We start from the raw sequence: 19684 nt of genomic DNA, 5'->3' as shown, positions 1-19684 counted from the left end.
CTGAGTGAACTCCAGGAGTTGGTGATGGACAGGGAGGCCTGGCGTGCTGCGATTCATGGGGTCGCAAAGAGTCGGACATGACTGAGCGACTGAACTGAACTGAACTGAACTGCTATGGAAATTATGTAGATTAAATTATGTGATTAGGAAAGTTCTTTGGATTTCTAGCTTGCTTCTCTGAGGGATTTTTTTTAAATACTAAGAAACTATTTTAAGCTCTAGCAAGTTTTAATCATTATATAATACTGTCTTCTGTTAATATTTGTGGCCCAATTTTTTTTCTTTTTGGTCTAGAATACATGTACTTTATTTACTTAAAAAGTAAAAGTCATTGTGTGTTTTTTTTCCAATACACTGACTTCAACAGAATCTCAAGCACAGTTTTTTTTAAAAAAGCTTACAGCCTTTACAGACTTGAAAAATATACTTTTTAAAATGTTTTAAAATTATATATATAAATTTAAAAGGTAGTTAACGTGGCTCAATTTTCAGGCTAAGTTATTCAGCATTTCATTCTAGGATTTAAATGTCTGTGTGCGTAATATTATATAGTTATCAAAAAGAATATATTATACATACCTGTTTCCTGGAAGGCTGACCATTATTGAAAAAATAAAGTTACGGAGTGATAGTATAATTCCATAACATAAGTCTTCCCTTTTTCTTTGTGTTTTTTGAAAAGCATGGAGGAATTGAAATGGGAGGAGGATGAGGAGAGCAGAGAACAGGAAGAGCTAAACTACTCCTCTACCTTTTCTGGCATCATTTTCTAGGTAAGCACAGTAAAATTTATAAGACAAATTTGATAACTTGTAAAACTCCAGACCTATATAAGCTGGGCAGGGAAGTCCAAAAAGTGTTTTCAAGTGTATACATTGGTGATCATGAATTTTGTTGCTTAATTTGAGAGTATACTTTAATCCAGTTTTCTGACATTGTTGTTGTTATTTAGTCACTCAGTTGTGTCCAGTTCTATTGAAACCCCATGGACTGTAGCCCACCAGGCTCCTCTGTCCATGGGATTTCCCAGGCAAGAATATTAGGGTGGGTTACCATTTCCTTCTCCAGAGGATCTTCCTGACCCAGGGATTGAACCCCAGTCTCCTGCACTGCAGGTGGACTCTTTACCTCTGAGCCACAGTTGATTAATATGATGTTGCCTAGGAAAGTTGACAATATATGACAAAAATCACAGCTGTTGGCTTAATTCTATTCAGGGTCCAGAGGGGAGGAATAAAGTAGCTCTAGTCATGGCAACCCACTCCAGTGTTCTTGCCTAGAGGATCCCAGGGACGGAGGAGCCTGGTGGGCTGCTGTCTATGGGGTCGCACAGAGTCGGACATGACTGAAGCGACTTAGCAGCAGCAGTAATATCTTGTGTTCAAGAACCTCAAAATCGCATCTATATTGCTGTTCTTATCAGAAGTCTTCCCTGCTTAAGTCTATCTTGTCCAAGTTTTGTTTTTAAAGTATAGAATACTACTTAGTAACGTAAGTTCCAAATGCCTGAGACATTTAAACTAAATAAGCTAGAAAGGTATAAAAAACATTAATCAGTTCTTAGGATGATGAGGCTTTTCATAGGTGAAAAGCAGAGGAAAGAACCTAAAGGAAGGAGGAAAATGTCAAAATTTGACTACACAAAAATGAAAACTGATTCTCAAATGTCACAGTGAATAAGGTAAAAAGGTAAACTGGGAAAAATATGATGTAGGGTCAGTATTCTTATACACAGAAAGCCCAACACTAAAGAAATGAACCAAGGACATAACCAGCTCTTTTGGAGAAGTTAAAAAGATCATTACTCCTGAATAAGTTGGGCTTCATTAATAACCAAGGATATGCACATTTAAAAAACTATACAACATCATGTTTAACCTTGCATCTTGTCAAGGATAAAAAACAGAGATGACACCTGGTCAGGTGGGGGAAACATGGAATCTCAGTCACTGCTGGTAGTATTCGAATAGGTCGAGTCAAGACCATCAGCCAGTGTCTTACATCCACATGGTGTGAATGTAAATTGACATAATTGCAAATCATTTGATGATCTGTCAATTTGCACCATAAATCTTAGACATCTACATATTCCTTGACCTTTCTAGGACTTTTTGTCAAAGGAAAATTCCTGAATGTGCACCCATAGATCCTTGAAGTGTTTTTATCTGAGCAGAGGCAGGGAAGAACATTGACAGCAGCCATGAGGATAGGGCAAAATGAACGGTATATGACAGAAATCACAACCATTCACATGAGAAAACAAAGGATTTAAGAAATGTTTGGTATCTGAAATATGAAACTAACCTGGAATGGACATGTACCCAAATAGGACTAAACACGCAAAGCCAAGGCAAGACTAAAATTGTAAAACAAATTAGCTATTTGGCAAATGGGTCACTAAGAGACTGGCTATTGCAAATTCATTATGGTAAGCTGATTTCCAATAAATCAGCTGCTTCCACTAGGGCTGCCTTGAGTGACCAAATTGCCCCCTTTAAATGCAAAAATAAGTAAAGAGTCACCTCTTAAAAGTAAATTTGAAATTCTCACAATATTCCAGATTAATTTAGCAAGTAAAGGGATGTAGCTTGTTCTATTGTGGTTTTCCTTGTACCCTTAGCATAAACACATCCATTCTAGTATGTTGACTAATTTACAGAAAGAACTGGGACTACCAAGAGGACTAGATACACACACTTGAGAATGAGTGATTCTCTCCTGACAGCAACTCTTTGACGTGGATTATGTGGTGGAGTACTGGACTGTTCCTGCATCAGTAAGAATAAGGGAATTTTACAGAAAAACAGAGCGAGAAGAAAAGCTGACAAAGACAAGAGCAGCATGAATTAGTACTCCTTTCAAGTAAGCCTAACATGGGTTATGTACTAGTGAAATCAGGGAGAGGATATGACATCCAGAAATAAGTGTCTGAGTAGGAGAGAAATCATAGTGTCAGTTTTGATTTATTTTAATATGGTTTGTTCAGGTCTTCCTCCCCCCCAGCATATAAAACTAATACAGGAAATAAGGAAGATTGCAATAAACAGCCCACTGTGACACCACCTAAAAGCTATGAATAATCTGAGACATTTATTTTCAGTACTTTTCCCTGTACTTTTTAATAACATGATCAAGAACAGAATGTTTATTCAATTTTATGGCCTCTTTTTGCATAGTATAATACAAGCATTTTCTACATCAAGAACTCCTCACAAAGATGGTTTAAAATTGCTGCTTAATACTGCATTGTAAGGATATGCTAGACACAATTTGATCATTTCTATATTATTGATCATTTTGAGAGTTTACCATTTTATTTTTTGGTTTTATAGTTAAAGCTGCAATGAATATTATTGTATTTAAAGACTTTTCTATTTTATAGTTCTAGAAATTCAATTACTGAGCCAGAATTATGAACTTTTAAAGTGAGATTTTCTTTGTAGACTATAAAGATCATGTTTTTTGTATGTTAATCACTTAGTCCTGTCTGACTTTTTGCCACCCCATGGACTGTAGCCCACCAGGTTCCTTTGTCCATGGAATTCTCCAGGCAAGAATACTAGAGTGGGTTGCCATTCCCTTCTCCAGGGGATTTTCCCAACCCAGGGATTGAACCTAGGTCTCTAGCATTGCAGGCAGATTCTTTATCATCTCAGCCATCATGGAAGCCTATAAAAATCATGTTTGTTTGCAATAAGAGTTTTTTCCCTTTGGTCATGTTGCATGGCTTCTGGGATCTTAGTTCCCTGACCAGGGTTTGAACCATGCTCTCAGTAGTGACAGTGTGAAGTCCTAACCACTAGACTGCCAGGAAATTCCCAGTTTGGCTCCTTTTTGATGACTTTTCTTTAGCTTGTATTTAGGGAAGCCAGTTTTGAGGTTCCATAATAGCAATCTGTCCATAAATACATCGGTCATATGTTGTTGGAGTTTGAAGGGATTTGGGCTTTTTTGATCCAGCCACAAAGGTTTCATGAGTCTGAATAACTTCCCAGGGTCACCCAGGATGTGAGTGGCAGATGCTGTTGCAGAGCTAGGCCCTCTGACCTCCAAACAAGGATACTCCTTCACCTCTACTGACAGGCATGGAAGGAGAGATGAATTCCTAGAAGGGACACTTGTAGAGGGGAAGGCACCCCAGGCAGGGAAAAAATGAGATGGAGATGAGCATGCAAAGAAAGTTTGGGCAATGGCTGGCTGATGTGGCTGAGCCCAAGGCACTGAGTGATGTTATAATGAGAGATGGATCTAGAAAGGCAGAGGGTAAGTCTTGTTTTTCCTAGCTCTCAATTTTCTTAATTATACAAGTTGCTAGTACTTATATGGCACTTTAGATTTTGAGAAGTGATTGACATATGTTATTTTTTTGACCCTTCCTATAGTCCTTTATGGGCTTCCCTTGTAGCTCAGTCAGTAAAGAATCTGCCTGCAGTGCAGGAGACCCGGGTTCAATCCCTGGGTTGGGAAGATCCCCTGGAGAAGGAAATGGCAACCCACTCCAATATCCTTGCCTGGAAAATCTCATGGACAGAGGAGCCTGGAGGGCTGCAGTCCATGGGGTCGCAAAGAGTCAGGCATGACTGAGCAACTAACACTTACTATAGTCCTTTATGGCTAGAAAACGGAGACAGTGCTTTAAGTGACTTGTCCAAGACCACACATCAAGCATGCTTTGAGGTTGGGACTTGAAATTCAAGTCTACCAAATCCCATTTGTGAGGTATACTGTTTCCCAATCCAGAGCCAAGATCAGTGGCAAAATTAGTAAACAATCTGCAATAGACTATCACTATAATTTACAGACCTGTACTGTTGCTTTTTTCACAGTGTCAATCTTGAAATAGAAGGCTCCATCATGCTCTGCATTAAGCTTTGCGATGGAATGGCTCAGAGGCTCCTCCAGGTCTGGGCTGTCAACAGGTATAGGTTTGGGGCAGCCGGCACAAAGCCTGGTGGGTGGTTGTACAAAATCCTTCACTGAAAGAGGCAGATTTCATGTCAGTGTGTGCCCTGAAGTAGCAATCTAGCCTAGTACCTTTTCCACATGTGATCCAGCATCCTCCGACAGAGGACCATGTGGCAGCCCAAGGCCCAGCAGTGGAGGTTGTCTGTCAGACCTCCAACTGACTCTCTCTTCTCTTTTCCTCTTCTAAAAGCCAAGTGTGTTTAGGGAAACTTTCAATCAGAAGGTGACTCAATCAATATGCTGCTCTTTTCTAAAGTTTTTGCATTTTTAATGGAAACTGTAAAAAGCAATGCTTAACGTAAAGGAATGATTTTCTTGCGGGAAAAATTTAAATCCTATGATTCTGGTGAGCAGGAAACTTCAGTAATGCTTCATATTGTGCAATGTACACAACTATTTTCCAAGTATGAGAAAAGCCAACCCTTGGTATAAGAATATTCAAGATGAGTCCAGATGTTCAAGCTAAATTTATTTAGAAAAGACAGAGGAACCAGAGATCAAATTGCCAACATCCGTTGGATCATCAAAAAAGCAAGAGAGTTCCAGAAAAACATCCATTTCTGCTTTATTGACTATACCAAAGCCTTTGACTGTGGATCACAACCAACTGTGGAAGATTCCTCAAGAGCTGGGAATACCAGACCACTTGACCTGCCTCCTGAGAAATCTGTGTGCAGGTCAAGCCGCGAACAGTTAGAAATTGACATGGAACAACAGACTGGTTCCAAATCAGGAAAGGAGTACATCAAAGCTGTATGTTGTCACCCTGCTTATTTAACTTATATGCAGAGTACATCATAGAAATGCTGGGCTGGATGAAGCACAAACTGGAATCAAGATTGCCGGGAAAAATATCAATAACCTCAGATATGCAGATGACACCACCCTTATGGCAGAAAGCAAAGAAGAACTAAAGAACCTCTTGATGAAAGTGAAAGAGGAGAGTGAAAAAGTTGGCTTAAAACTCAACATTTAGAAAACTAAGATCATGGCATCCAGTCCCATCATTTCATAGCAAACAGATGGGGAAAAAGTGGAAACAGTGACTGACTTTATTTTGGGGGGCTCCAAAATCACTGCAGATGGTGACAGCAGCCATGAAATTAAAAGATGCTTGCTCCTTGGAAGAAAAGTTACAGCCAACCTAGACAACATATTAAAAAGCAGAGACATTATTTTGCCAACAAAGGTTCATCTAGTCAATGCTATGGTTTTTCCAGTGGTCATGTATGGATGTGAGAGTTGGACTGTGAAGAAGGCTGAGTGCCGAAGAATTGATGCTTTTAAAGTGTGGTGTTGGAGAAGACTCTTGAGAGTCCCTTGAACTGCAAGGAGATCCAACCAGTCCATCCTAAAGGAGACCAGTCCTGGGTGTTCATTGGAAGGACTGATGCTGAGGCTGAAATGCCAATACTTTGACCACCTCATGCTAAGAGTTGACTCATTGGAAAAAACCCTGATGCTGGGAAAGATTGAGGGCGGGAGGAGAAGGGGATGATGGAGGAGGAGATGATTGGATGGCATCACTGACACTATGGACATGAATAAGTCCACAAGGTTACTCTTGAGTAAGCTCTGGGAGTTGGTGATGGACAGGGAAGCCTGGCATGCTGCAGTTCATGGGGTCGCAGAGCATCCGACACGACTGAGCTGACTGGTATAAGAAATACTAACTTGACCTTAAATATGCACTATCACCCTTTCCCCATATTATAACATGCAAAGGGAAAAAAACTATAATTGAAAGGATCTTATTCTGAGTAGTTAAAAATGAGATACAGCTTCCCCAGTTCACAATATCTAATGCAGAGACAGCTGGTATACAAGAAAGACCAGCTGACGTAATCAAAGGGCAGCTTTGCCCAAAACACGTAAGTTTTTCCTTCCGTCACTGTATTCTCTTTGGCCACTTGCTGAGCAGTCTCAGGTGTACTTGCTGTAGCACAGCAGGGCAGGGATGGGACCCAGTGTTCCTAGTAAGGTCTGTGGGTCATGTAGACTTTATCATGGGAACCAAAGCACAATAGGTATGGAAAGACCTAGCCAGGTGTCTGGGACCAGCATGAACACCAACACGCATTATCCCTTACCTGGATAAAGGTCACATTTCTGCGAGAAGGAAGAAATTCTTAGCTTGACATCTACATGTGCTTTATCTGTACATTCACCAGTATCCTGTTTTTTAAAAAGCATATAAGAGCATAAATTAAAAATGTTTTTAAGAATCTTTAAATGACTAGTAAAATTAAAATTAGGATGTTGACTCTGCAAATTATTGTATAGAGAAAAACAAAGCAAAACATAGTCTATATGCAAAAGACAAAAAAAAGAAACAATGAAAAAGTAGCACCACCACCAACAAATACACAAACACACAGAGACATGAAATAAGATGACAAGAATACCTAATGTAGAAATAGTAGCTATACAAGTGAGTGGGTAACATTTTCTTTTAGCAAGACAGAGGCTTTTAGATTAAGTTAAAACCAAAGTCAAGGTACTTCATCTTCAAGAATAATAGCATATAATAAAAAACATAATGAAAGATTAAACATAATGGCAAGGGACTTTCTGTGGTGGTCTAGTTGTTAAGTCCCCATGCTTCTACTCCAGGAGGCATGGGTTTGATTCCTGGTTGGGGAACTAAGATCCTACAGGCTGGGTAGCACAACCAAAAAATTCAAAAAATTTTAATAGAGTAAAATAAACATCAAGGATAAGCAAAGCCATATGAAGCAAGGGTTAAGTCACTCAGTCATGTCTGACTCTTTGTGATCCCATGGACGGTAGCCTGCCAGACTCCTCTGTCCATGGGATTCTCCAGGCAAGAATACTGGAGTGGGTTGCCATTTCCTACTCCAGGGGATATTCCTGACCCAGGGATGGAATCTGTGTCTCTTGTGTCTCCTACATTGGTAGGCAGATTCTTTACCAACTGCATCACCACCCAAAACACAGAAATAGCTTTATTCTAAAAGATATTTGGTGAGGTATTAATTATAATAAAAACAGAAACAACATATTTTGTTGCTTTTGAACATAGGACCAAAAATAGGAAAGTAATTTAAAAAGCAATCTATGGTATCTTCACTAGGATATTAAAAGTTATTTAAAAAGAAGTTTATCAAGAGTTTTAAAGACATAGAAAAAATGTAGCATATAAAGTAATTATAACTAATAAAACACACACATAAAAGCAGTCAACATTGGCCATATTCCCCACCAAAAAAGATAAGACGGAAATACACTCAGATAACTTTGAGTGTTTGGATGTATGATGTAACATTATTTTTTTCCTTTGTTTTCTTATTATCTTGAAGATGCCTATAAATGTATATTTCCAACAAAAGAACACACATGAATATAATACATGTCGTGTTTTTAGAGATACAGGAAATACCACATTTACAATACCTGCATTTTGGTTGGGGACAAGTATACTGGAGGTAACTCAAAAGTTCTCAGTATCACCAGCATCTTTGGTCTACCCGAGAAACTTTTGATCATCTGACCCCAGACCAATGAAATCAGAAGGTCTGGGGGAATGGTTTGGGAATAGGTGTTTTTAAAGCTAGGCTAGTGATTCTAAGGTGTAACATGACTGAGAACTACTTAGGAAACTCCTTAAATCTTTGCTTTTCAAATTTTAATGTGCAGATGAATTGCCTGAGAATCTTGTTTCTGATAATATGGAGATTCTCATTCAGTAGATGTAGGTGGACTTAAGATTCTACTTTTCTAAGAAGCTCCTTGGTGTTGCTGATGCTGCTGGTCTATGCACCACACTTTGAATAGCAAGGCCTTAAATCTTACCAATTGTGGGCAAAATAATTCATTTGCATTTTATGTTCTTTAATTAGTGTAATAACTCTGTGAGATAGATACTATTATTCTTCACGATTTTACAGATGAAGAAGTGAAGGCTTAGGAAAATTATACCAAAATCTGACTGGCTTTGTTACCTCAACCAGCCTTTGCATTTCTGTGTTGCAAAGCGAAAACTTAACTAGGGCTTTTATGAACAGATGCAGCAAGATTAAAGCTAGATAACATTTAGGCCTATATAACCTCAATTTGAAGCTAAGCATAAAAAACAGAAGATGTTATAGATGCTTAAAAGGCCAGATTCAATTCAAACTGACAAAGTTACACAGTGACTAGAACCTATGATTTTAGAGGGTTTCTCTCTTCTCTCTCTTTTTTTTTTTAACTATTTTTAAAAATTCTGGTAAAATATATATACAATTTGCCATCTTGATCATTTAAAAAATTATTTATTTACTTGTGGTTGTACTTGGGCCTGTGCTGCTGTACGGGCTCTTCTCAAGTTGCACCAAGCAGGGCTACTCTCTGGCTGCCGTCTGGGCTTCTCACTGCAGTGTCTCCTCTCGTTGTAGAGTACAGGCTTTAGGGTGCTTGGGCTTCAGTAGTTGCAACTCCCGGGCTCTAGAGCACAGGCTCAGTATTTGGGGTGCACCAGCCTAGCTGCTCTGCAGCATGTGGGGTATCCCCTGGTCAGGAATTGAACCCATGTCTCCTACATTAGCAGGCAGATGGCTTTACCACTGAGCCACCGGGAAGCTCCTTAACCATTTTTAAGTGTATAATTCAGGGACATTTTACAGAGTTGTGAAACCATCCCTATTATCTATTTCTAATAGTTCTCATCACCTAGAATGACTAGGCAAACAGACTCGCAGCCACCCTTGCTTCAAGCACAGCCTTCTGCTAAAGTGCATATACCCCTGGAAAGGACCTTATGCCTGATCATCTTAACATGCATTAACTCCTGCCACCTTGAGATGCTCTCTTTTAACATAATTTTGGTTCAGTAATAAGATATCATCCTAGAAAGGATCACTAAAGGAGAGAGACTCAGGATGTATTTATTAAAGAGAAAAGTAGGGGAGGGAGGGTAAGAAAACAAGCAGAGACAGTTGGAAGTATTGTCCTGGGAAGAGTTCAGAAGCCTTGTAAGGCTGTTGAGCACACAGAAGGAAATAGAGATAGGAAAGCATGAAGACATGAAAAGACAAACTTGACTGTGGCATCGTTTTGTCTCAGGCTATTGCTAGTCCCTGGATATATCTGTAGATGCTTATTGCCAGGTGTGTAGACTCTGACCCCTGGGTAAGCAGCTTGACAGGTGACGTGAGTTTCAGATTCTCAATGGGACGGGAAACAGAACTGTTGAATGTCATCTAAAATTTTAGTGACTGAGTCTTCCTGTACAGCTGAGTTTCCACACCTGTAAATACTGGACACAAAAGGCTAAGAACTTTATAATTAGATTTTTTGCCTACTTACACCACTTGAAAGGGACTTGCAGTCTGGAGTTAAGAATGAAAATTCCTCCTTGGAACAATTAGTTTGTGCAATTGAGTAATTAATTTCATAGTTCCATCCAGACACCACCTGAAACAATTTTGGGTTGAATATTTAAAGGTCAGTTTAAACATTATTCACAGTGTTAGAAGGAGCTTAGAATAATATCTGGCATTTGGTAAGTGCTCAAAAAATACAAACTATTGTTATTACTAGGCAAAAATCATTACCAAATTAATACTGAGCACTTTATGATGCTCACACCCTTCAACACAACACACACATACACACATACAGCTACACGTCTGAAAATGAAAAGCAATTTATAGATAGAATTACTATATTTTCTTAAGTAAGACCTAGCAATATTTCCTCTGTGGGCAGCAGGAAAAAATAATCTGTTAAATTTTATAAAATATTAATCATGCTTTTCTAGATGGATAAAGAAAACTTGGGAGCTGGAATGGCTTTAACCAGTAGGTCCTTAGGCTCCCAGATGGCCATGCAGTAAGATTTCTCCTGCTTTATCTGAGGTGGGTCCCACCCTGATAGCTGGATATGAACAGAATGAGTAGAGCTTGCATCTTGCATGAAGGCAAGCTCCAGAAGGTCAACTAAAGGTCAATTTAAAAGCAAGGAATGCTACTGACCAAAGTGAATCCTCCATAATTAGAGGCTGAAATTCAAGGGGCCCAGTCAACTGTCAGTAAAGGCTTCAATGGGAAAACCAGATTTATTAATACAAGTATTTGCTCTTCTCTCTGATGAAACTGAGACTATAATTTAGAGGGTACCCAGCAACTGTGCCAACCTTTTTAGGTACATTTTAATATTGGGGGTCATGTTTGCCTCATGATAGCTAGGTGATGATAGAGTCTTCTTAAAATCCTAAGGCCAGAATGACTTTTTTTTCACCAATGACTTTTCCGTTTCACAGCACAAGCAGAGCTGACCACCCATTCATTAAAAACAAATCTCCCAGGAAGGAAGTCTGATTAGCCTCCTTTCCCCTCTTTACACACTGCAGCAGCCAAATCACTGTGCCTATGGAGAAAGCCTTTGTTCCCCCAAGCTGGTCATATGAGAACACGGAAGAGTTCCTCACCACCACCTGTGGAATCATGTTGTCCTCTGGCCAAAGATTTATTTTAGGTAAAGAAATTCTAAACCTTAAAGGTCTAACACATTTTAGCAATACTATGGCAAAAGAAAAATTAAAGAACAGACCTGTTTTTGGGCTCTTTTTACTTCTTTCAGATCAAAGAGGTGGGAATGACTGGTGTTGTTGTTAAAATATTGGATGGCATATCTCAGAACAGGCTCCAAGTCGGGGCTCTTGGTAGATATGGGATGCACACAGCCAAGGCACTCATACTGGGCTGTCACCACGGGGCCCTCGGCTTGACAAAGAGTAGGCAAAACGGCAGCGTTAAGGAATGAAATCTACATTCACATACATTGCCCTGAATAAGTCAGATAATTCATCAATAAAAAGCCTTGATAACAAACTTTCCAGTAAATCCTAGTAAGCACTAGAAAAAGAAAACACAAGACTGCTTTTGAGTCAGAAGGAAGGCCTACCATTCGCTTAGGAACATCTTGTATGCATTCTGTTGTGCATGGTTATTTAAAATTTATTTTAAAGTCACTTAAAATTACAGGAGTGATACACGAATCTATCCTCATAAAAATCAAAACATTACAGATGTATTTTAATTTACTTTGCAGTGTTAATGAAAGCCCCTTGAAGCTGGACTCAGGGTGTAATACATTCTATATCCTTTCTACTGAACAAACATGTATTTCACACCTGCTGTAACATGTCCTGTGCTGAGCCTGGCTGTGTGGATACATAAATTCATTAGTAATGTTCACTGCCATGAAGGAGTTGGACAAAGTCAAGGGGGAGAGACAGAACTGGAGATGGATGATTTCAATATAATTCAGCAAGAACTTGGAAAAGCAGGAGCCCAGAGTAAGCACAGGAAAGGCTTTTCGGAGGAAAAGACGCTGAGCTAACAAGGGTGAAGAGCAGTCAAGGTGAACCTCACAACCCGAGGTGTGAGGCCTGAGGAGAAGGGACAAATGGGTCTGCATGAAGCAGGATGAGGCAGGGACAGAGGTGTGGGACAAGGTGTACACACAGCTTATCAGTTTATAGCAGGAGACAGGGAAGGGTGATTTGAGGTCTGAGCAGTTGGTAGGGAAGCAGGGAAGCAGGAGCTTCCCTGGTAGCTCAGCTGGTAAAGAATCCTCCAGCAGTGCAGGAGACCTGGCTTCAATTCCTGGGTCGGGAAGATTCCCCAGGAGATGGCATTGGCTTTCCACTCCAGTGTTCTTGGGCTTCCCTAGTGGCTCGTGGCTCAGACGGTAAAGAATCTGCCTGCAATGCTGGAGACCTGGGTTCCACAAAGAGTTGGACACGATTGAGCACAGAACTCAGCAGTCGGTACAGAGACTTCTGTTGTGCAGCCTGAGCTATGCTCTGTAGGCCTGGATTCCTATCTACCTGGGTCACCCTCTCCTTTGACGACCCTGGTGTAAGCTATGGCGCCCTCTCCTGGAAGATGCACATACTCACAACTTTCTCCGCTCAGCTGGAGGCCTTTCCTAGACCTTCTGAAGTGAATTAAGAATGGAATGCAAGCCCTTGCTGCTGCTGCTGTTAAGTCGCTTCAGTCGTGTCCGACTCTGTGCGACTCCACAGACGGCAGCCCACCAGGCTCCCCCTTCCCTGGGATTCTCCAGGCAAGAATACTGGAGTGGGTTGCCATTTCCTTCTCTAGTGCATGAAAGTGAAAAATGAAAGAAGTCGCTCAGTCGTGTCCAACTCTTCACGACCCCATGGACTGCAGCCTACCAGGCATCTCGGCCCATGGGATTTTCCAGGCAAGAGTACTGGAGTGGGTTGCCATTGCCTTCTCCGATGCAAGCCCTTAGGGAGAAGGCAATGGCAACCCACTCCAGTGTTCTTGCCTGGAGAATCTCAGGGACGGGGGAGCCTGGCGGGCTACAGTACAAGCGGCCGCAAAGAACTGGACACAACTGAGCGACTTAGGACACTTTTCCTGTAAGAACGGGAAGCCACTGAACGAGTTTTAATAAAACAATGTAAAATGTTTAAAAGGAGAGAGTTTGTATTAGATTACCAGTGTTCATAACACTGGTAAGGTAATAACAGCCTTCACCCCCGATCAGTGACAGCACATGTGGCCAAAAGGGGAAGTAATGAAGGAGTCCTGGGTCCCTTGACCCTGGGGCTCTCACTATCCAAGGGTGTAAGATCCCTCAGTCAGCAGCTCAACACAACCCCCTTTGCAACTGTGGGTCAGCTTTCTTTCCATAAACGTGTCAGGAAAAATACTTACTGGGAAATATTCATAGCTTTACCCCTCCTTTCCTTGTAGAAGTTAGATTGAATCAGGGTAATGGGCAAAGTTAAAAAACCAGAGGGGATTACACAGGAAAGATGAGAGAAATTACTGATGTGAAAACAAAAAAAGATGAACACAGGAGCTGAAAGGGGGAGATGGAGAAAGCCCAGAGGCTGGTTTGCTTGACCTCAAGGGCAGCTCCCAACTAGGGTAGGAGACGAGATGGAGCAACCTTCTGAGGGTGAGAAGAGCAGAGAAAGATGCAAACTCAGTTTTTTTGGGTAACAGAATGATTTTTCCATCCTGTCCCAATTTCTAGAGAGACTTTTAAATTAAAATAAAGATTTAAAATTTTGAAATTCCAAAACATATCTGGCCAAAAATGTTTCAGATAAAGGATTGTGGACCTAGCAATAATTTCTGAAGGTGTGGCTGAGTATTTTTTCTCATGGTACATATGTGCTGTGCTCTGGATAATGTTAAAATCTGCTTACAATATAGAGTTCTTAAGCTGAATAATAAACAGCTATTCTCATCAGAAAATTTTAATGACTTGTGATTTCTGTTTTGGACTCTCTTTCTTTGAATGCAACTTCTTGCAAGAATGGGAACTCAAGGGATGTAGTTTTTGTGGGTATGCTATGCATGATTCAGGCTGAAATAGAAGAGTCACCACGACAGTGAGGTTCACCAGGGTGGCTGAAGATGCTGTTCTGGAGCTCGCTTGTAAGCAAAGGCCAGTTCCAGGATGGCTTTTGTGATTAACATCACCTAGCTGTGTCCATCCTTCTGTACCTGGCACGTCTGCCACAAGAGGAAAGGAGCTAACAGTGGTTATCTGTTGATAAGCTGCTCCATACTTAGAATCTAAAGGACTTTCATTTATGAAGGGTCTATTCCAACCACTCTGCTAATTACTAGCTGTGGGATCTTGGGCAAGATACTTGCCTGCTGTGGGCCTTAGTTTCTTCATTTGTGAACTGGGATATTACTATTTGACTCATAGAGTTGTGAGGATTAAATATGTTACTGCATATGAAGTGATTAGAACTGTGGCTGGTAATAAGCGCTCAATAAATGTTAATTGTTACTACTTTTATCTTGACTTCATTCATACATTATTATGATTACATCTTCAGATATATCATCTAGCTTCATCCTAAAGAATGGTACAGAGTGGGAATTATTGTTATCTCCTTTCACAGGTAAGGAAAAACGAAGAAAGTGAGAGCTTTGAAAGATTCCAGGCCGGATCTGACTCAAAACCTGTACTTTTCTCATGCTAGGACGCTACCCACAGTTGAGGCCTGTTCTGTCTTCTCATTCTTTCGTACACACCTAATACAACGCAGCTCCTGAGGAGGAGAATCCGGATAACACCAAGAGGATGATTGGCATGAGCCTGGGCCCACCTCAGGAGTCTGACGCGCCTCCCCTCCAGCGCCCCCACAAGGCTGCAAATGGTATCGCCACTGCCGCCCTCAGGTAAAAGTTTTTTGGCACCATACGAAAAGGTTCATTCCCCTAGGGCAGCTCCAGCAAACACATCAGCTACCTGGAGTGATCAGGCAGGTCTGGGTTGCCACGGAGAACTTCATATTCCCTCTCTTGGCCACGGTCGCTGTGCACTCTCCTGTGGCCTAGGGGGAAAAAAAAAGATTGAAAAAAAAAGATTTATCCTAATCTTTCAGATGAAATCCACTTAGTACTATTGCTAAATATGGTTTTCCTTTTCAAAATCTTGTCAAGATTTTTTTTTTTCCTAAGCTGAGTTTTGAGACACAAGAATAAGTATTTTTCAGCCAAATCATTATTTTTTAAAAGTCACCAATATTCATGAGATAGAGGAGAGGCACTCTAAATGATGAGATTTTAAAGTATGAATCTTTGTTCTGAGCCCTGGAGATATTTCCTTTCCATCAAGATGCACAGCATGGCTGTGAATCAGCCTGCTAAACTCTTCTCTTGATTAACCTCTCAGTTCCAGTGTTCAAACTGCACCCAGGAAGCCAAGGTTTTGACATAGAAGAAATGGCTCCCTGGATTATGAGGAGATTGGCTTGGTTCCTGGCAGGCAGCTTCACAATCTCCCTCAATTATTATGGCCAAACCACCAGCTGTGCTGTGCCAGGGCAGGGTAGGCATTAGGTTAAGACCCTTTGTTATTAAAACAAAATCGTTTACATAATGTGTTTCATTTTTTCCTTCAACAAGCTCATGGAGTCAATTTGATCTCCCCTTGCAAGGGAGCACACTGGTTCCAAGTGATCAGCTGGTTGAAGGTAGAGCAGGATTCATACTCAGGATTGTTCAGTTGAAGCAGCCACACTCTCCACTCACCAGCCCCAGATCTCAGCCAAGTATTGATCTGTTGCCTCTCTGGGGCCTGGCCCACATATCCCTGTTGGTCATTAGAGTCCCCTTCCTGTGGGAGGGCTTTCTCCGTGTTTAACTGCAGGCCTCTCTATGCCCCTTCCACCTATCTGAGAATACAGACATCAAGCATTTGGCTGTTCCACACAGCTGAGGGCGTATGTGCATCCTATAAAAGCAGCGGGCAATATTAATCATCTCCAGCACCGGTGGACAAGTCTGGCACACTTAGCAGAGAAAAATGGAGCCTCAGGAGCGGTCAACACACTCACAGCTTGTGCAGAGTCCTTGTAGTCACAGTCCTGCCAAGTTTTGTTACTTTGAAAAGGACAGTCGCCCTCCTTGATTTGGTACTTCAAGGAATAAAATGTGTCAGGATTATCCTGAAAAACAGCAACCATGGATAGATAGGTCTCATCTAACTGACCCAATAACACATCATTTGAGATCTGGTACAGTTATGAATATTTGACCTCTATTTGATTCAACTAAGGCAAAAACATTTATTAAAATATTGAAAAAATATTGAAAGTTTATAAATATTTGCTTGGAAGAAATTCATAATATACTATTTACAAATATACATATTTTTAAGTTACAACGTAGATCCATAGTATTAGCCTATTTTTGTAGAAACCAATTTATACATAAATATATGATTTTTAAAAGTCTGGAAAACTATGCAATGAAACTATTAAAATATGTGTCTTTCAGTGGTGGGAGTTCTCTTTCGCTTTTCTCTTTAAACAAACATTCCGGAATTATCTATTTTTTAAAACAAACATCTATCATTTTTATAATTAGAAAACAAACCATACACCTTTTTAAACTTTCCCAAAAAAGTAACAGTTATCTGGATGGTGAGATTAATTATGAATAATTTTAGTATTTTTGTTTGCATTGTTTTGCTTTCTATTTAGTCTAGCATGTCATGAAATAATAAATAAACCTTTTAAAGTTTAAAGGTGCTGAGTTAGACGAGCTTCCAGATGCAAAGTCTGGGACCTCAGAGAGGATGTTGCCCAGCTTTTCAGTTGGGAGGTGAGAGTAGGGAGGCCCCAGGTGGATGGCATATGGCTTAGGCAGCCTCCCCACCTTGGAAAGGCAGAGCCAGCCCAGGATTTCAGGTATCCTGACATACTGGAAAGTGCTCTCTCCACATCTCTGGGAGATGATGTCATTAGACAAAATAGACTCTGAGGTTCCTTCCAGGTTTCAGATTTTAATAAAACCTAGGTGATCATGGTGTAGGCAGTGTCCACATGGCAAAGTGAAGATGAACAGTGATTCTATGGACATTGTAGAATAAACTAGAATAAACCACATTTGCCATGGATGTCAACCAATAAAGACAACACCAATAACCTGTTGCTAGAGAACCCTAGGACTCACATGCATGCACAAGTTTGTGAAACAGAAAGACCGGATTTTCAGAAAACAACAACCAAAAAAAACCTCTATCCACTGGACTTTTTCCTTTCTCCTCATCATATCAAATAGCCGTTTGTTTTTTTTTCTCCACCAAACTAATCGATTGCTTAACTGTCACAGAAACACAGTGTTTTATAGTGAAATTCATTTAAATAAACTATTGAAAGATTTGTATTTCTTAAAGTCACACACACTGTCAGGCTTTGTCTCCATCCTGTGTGTGTCAATCAGTGATTAAAAAAAAAAATACTAAAACCAGCTAGAACATGGCTGTTACCTTGATGCATTGAGCCACATTGATTTCATGATAGATATTTTGTTCAACACAGCTGACTCCTCTTAGACAAACCTTCCTTTTCCCCAAGCATAACTGAGGTTTAGTTGACAAATAAAAGTTGTATGTACATTGTGCAATGATTACCACAAACAAGCTAATTAACACACCCATCATTTCACATAGTTACCTTCATTTTTGTGGTGAGAACACTTAATCTTTGAACAAATTTCCAGTAAAGCTTTAATAACTGTAATCACTGCACTGTGCATTCGATCCTCAGTACCTAGTCATCTTATAACCGGACATTTGTGCCCTTTGACTAGTGTTTCCCCATTTCCTCCACTGCCCAGTTCTGGCAATCACCATTCTACTTTTGGTGTCTGTGAGATGGAATTTTTAGATTCCACACAAGTGAGATTGTATATTTCTTAGATGTACTCCTCTAAGAATGGGCTTTCCTGCTGGCTCAATGGTAAAGAATCCAGGAGATGTGGGTTTGACCCCTGGGTCAGGAAGATTCCCCTAGAGAAGGAAATGGCAACCTACTCCAGGATTCTTTCCTGGGAAATTTCATGGACAGAGGAGACTCGCAGGCTACAGTCCATGGGATCGCAAAAGAGTCGGACATGACTTAGCAATTAAACAACCACAAAGCTTCCCTTTGATTGTCAGTTCTCTGGTGATTGGGGTGCATGTGTGGGGGTGGGGTGGGGTTGGGGGTGAGTGGGACCTGGGCTCCAAGTGACAGCACAAATCCCAAGTGACCCCAAGGTTAAACACAGCTCACTCACCATTCTGGCGACCTCGGTTATGCGGTACAATACAAACTGGTTGCCACTCTTGTTTTCACTGTTGTATTTTGTCAGAGCAGCGTCCACAGCTTTAAATACATCCTGGTCGTTGCAGTCGATTTCTTGAGAGGACTCTTGGGTTAAACTTGGTAGCAGCCTGGAACAAAGGAAAAGGATGGTGATTAATTTCATGATTTAACAGTCTCCCTTTAGGAGTTTCACCAGGAATTGGGAGCCAGTTGGGAGCCAAGACACTGATGTTAACTAGCTTCAGCCTCTGTCTCCTCTGGGCTGTGCTCTCTCTGCCCCAGTGCTTTTGGGCCCTGGCTGATTCCTGATGTCATGCACTATTTGTCCTATTCCCAAAGGACAAAGGACCCTGGTGGGTCATCCAAGCAGATTTCAGCTGAAACATTACAACACTGGGGTGATTGACCTGCTTGTTTGCATTTGGGGAGCATATAGGAGCACAGAGCTCATTTCCTGGTGATTGCACAACTTTGTTTGGCATATCAGAGCAGACTCTCATAAAGGAGGAGGAAAAAAACCCACCAGTCACCTCTGTTATTCCCTTGTGACTTTCGCAAAGCCATTTATGAAGGTCACTGCATTTGACAACAATGCCACAGTAGGTACAACGTGCAGACACCTTTCAGTAAAATTTCTCTGCAGGATAACTAGCTGCAGAGAAGCAAGCCGCCAGCAGTCATATTGCAGGCCTGGAGAACCCATGCACAGAGACATAGTGGGTGCTGGGGGGGTCCCACATCAGGATATTGGTGCAACTAAAAATAAAACATGGACATCCTTTCTGTGGTCTGTGGTCAAGCCAGGCTCTCTCTCCACTCACTTGCATTAGTTCTAGAAAGGAAAATGCTCCTCAAGGGTGGAGACAGAGGAGAACCATAAGAAGAGATGAGTTGGGTGAAGCCCTGCATCCCCAGTCCTTGCTTCTGGTTTGGTGGCTGTGGGGTCCTTCACTGCCAAGTCTCAGCCACCTGTCTGAGAAAGATCAACTATTCGGGGAAGGGTGGTTTAAGAGTAGGCTAAAGATGAGGGCTCGTCCCTAGAAGATGTTTACCCTCAAGTCTTATCCCCCTCCCCCACAAAAAAGATGTTTGACTTCTTTGTCGTTGATACGGCCTCTA

The 19684-nt window shown here is 41.0% G+C and overlaps 1 protein-coding gene across 3 annotated transcripts in view; it reads right to left on the bottom strand.

Annotated features, from left to right (window-relative positions):
• Positions 1 to 18915, bottom strand: part of KNG1 (kininogen 1) — a 23761-nt gene extending 4846 nt beyond the window's left edge. For 2 of the 3 annotated variants that reach the window (XM_010853898.1, XM_010853899.1), the window contains exons 1-7: positions 18537 to 18915; positions 16310 to 16420; positions 15220 to 15304; positions 11518 to 11690; positions 10273 to 10380; positions 7056 to 7140; positions 4804 to 4976 (exon numbers count right to left, since the gene is read on the bottom strand). In XM_010853898.1, coding sequence (XP_010852200.1) covers positions 4804 to 4976; positions 7056 to 7140; positions 10273 to 10380; positions 11518 to 11690; positions 15220 to 15304; positions 16310 to 16420; positions 18537 to 18728 — 927 coding nt within the window. In that variant the 5' untranslated portion in view covers positions 18729 to 18915. The remainder of the gene's footprint in view (positions 1 to 4803; positions 4977 to 7055; positions 7141 to 10272; positions 10381 to 11517; positions 11691 to 15219; positions 15305 to 16309; positions 16421 to 18536) is intronic. The other variant, XM_010853900.1, reaches the window with a different exon arrangement.
• Positions 18916 to 19684: the final 769 nt, after the last annotated feature.

Source organism: Bison bison, unplaced genomic scaffold (assembly GCF_000754665.1).
Source record: "Bison bison bison isolate TAMUID 2011002044 unplaced genomic scaffold, Bison_UMD1.0 scf7180017864333, whole genome shotgun sequence".
Classification (NCBI taxonomy): Eukaryota; Metazoa; Chordata; class Mammalia; order Artiodactyla; family Bovidae; genus Bison; species Bison bison.
Note: the sequence above shows the minus strand (reverse complement) of the source record. Positions and strands in the feature narration are given on the sequence as shown.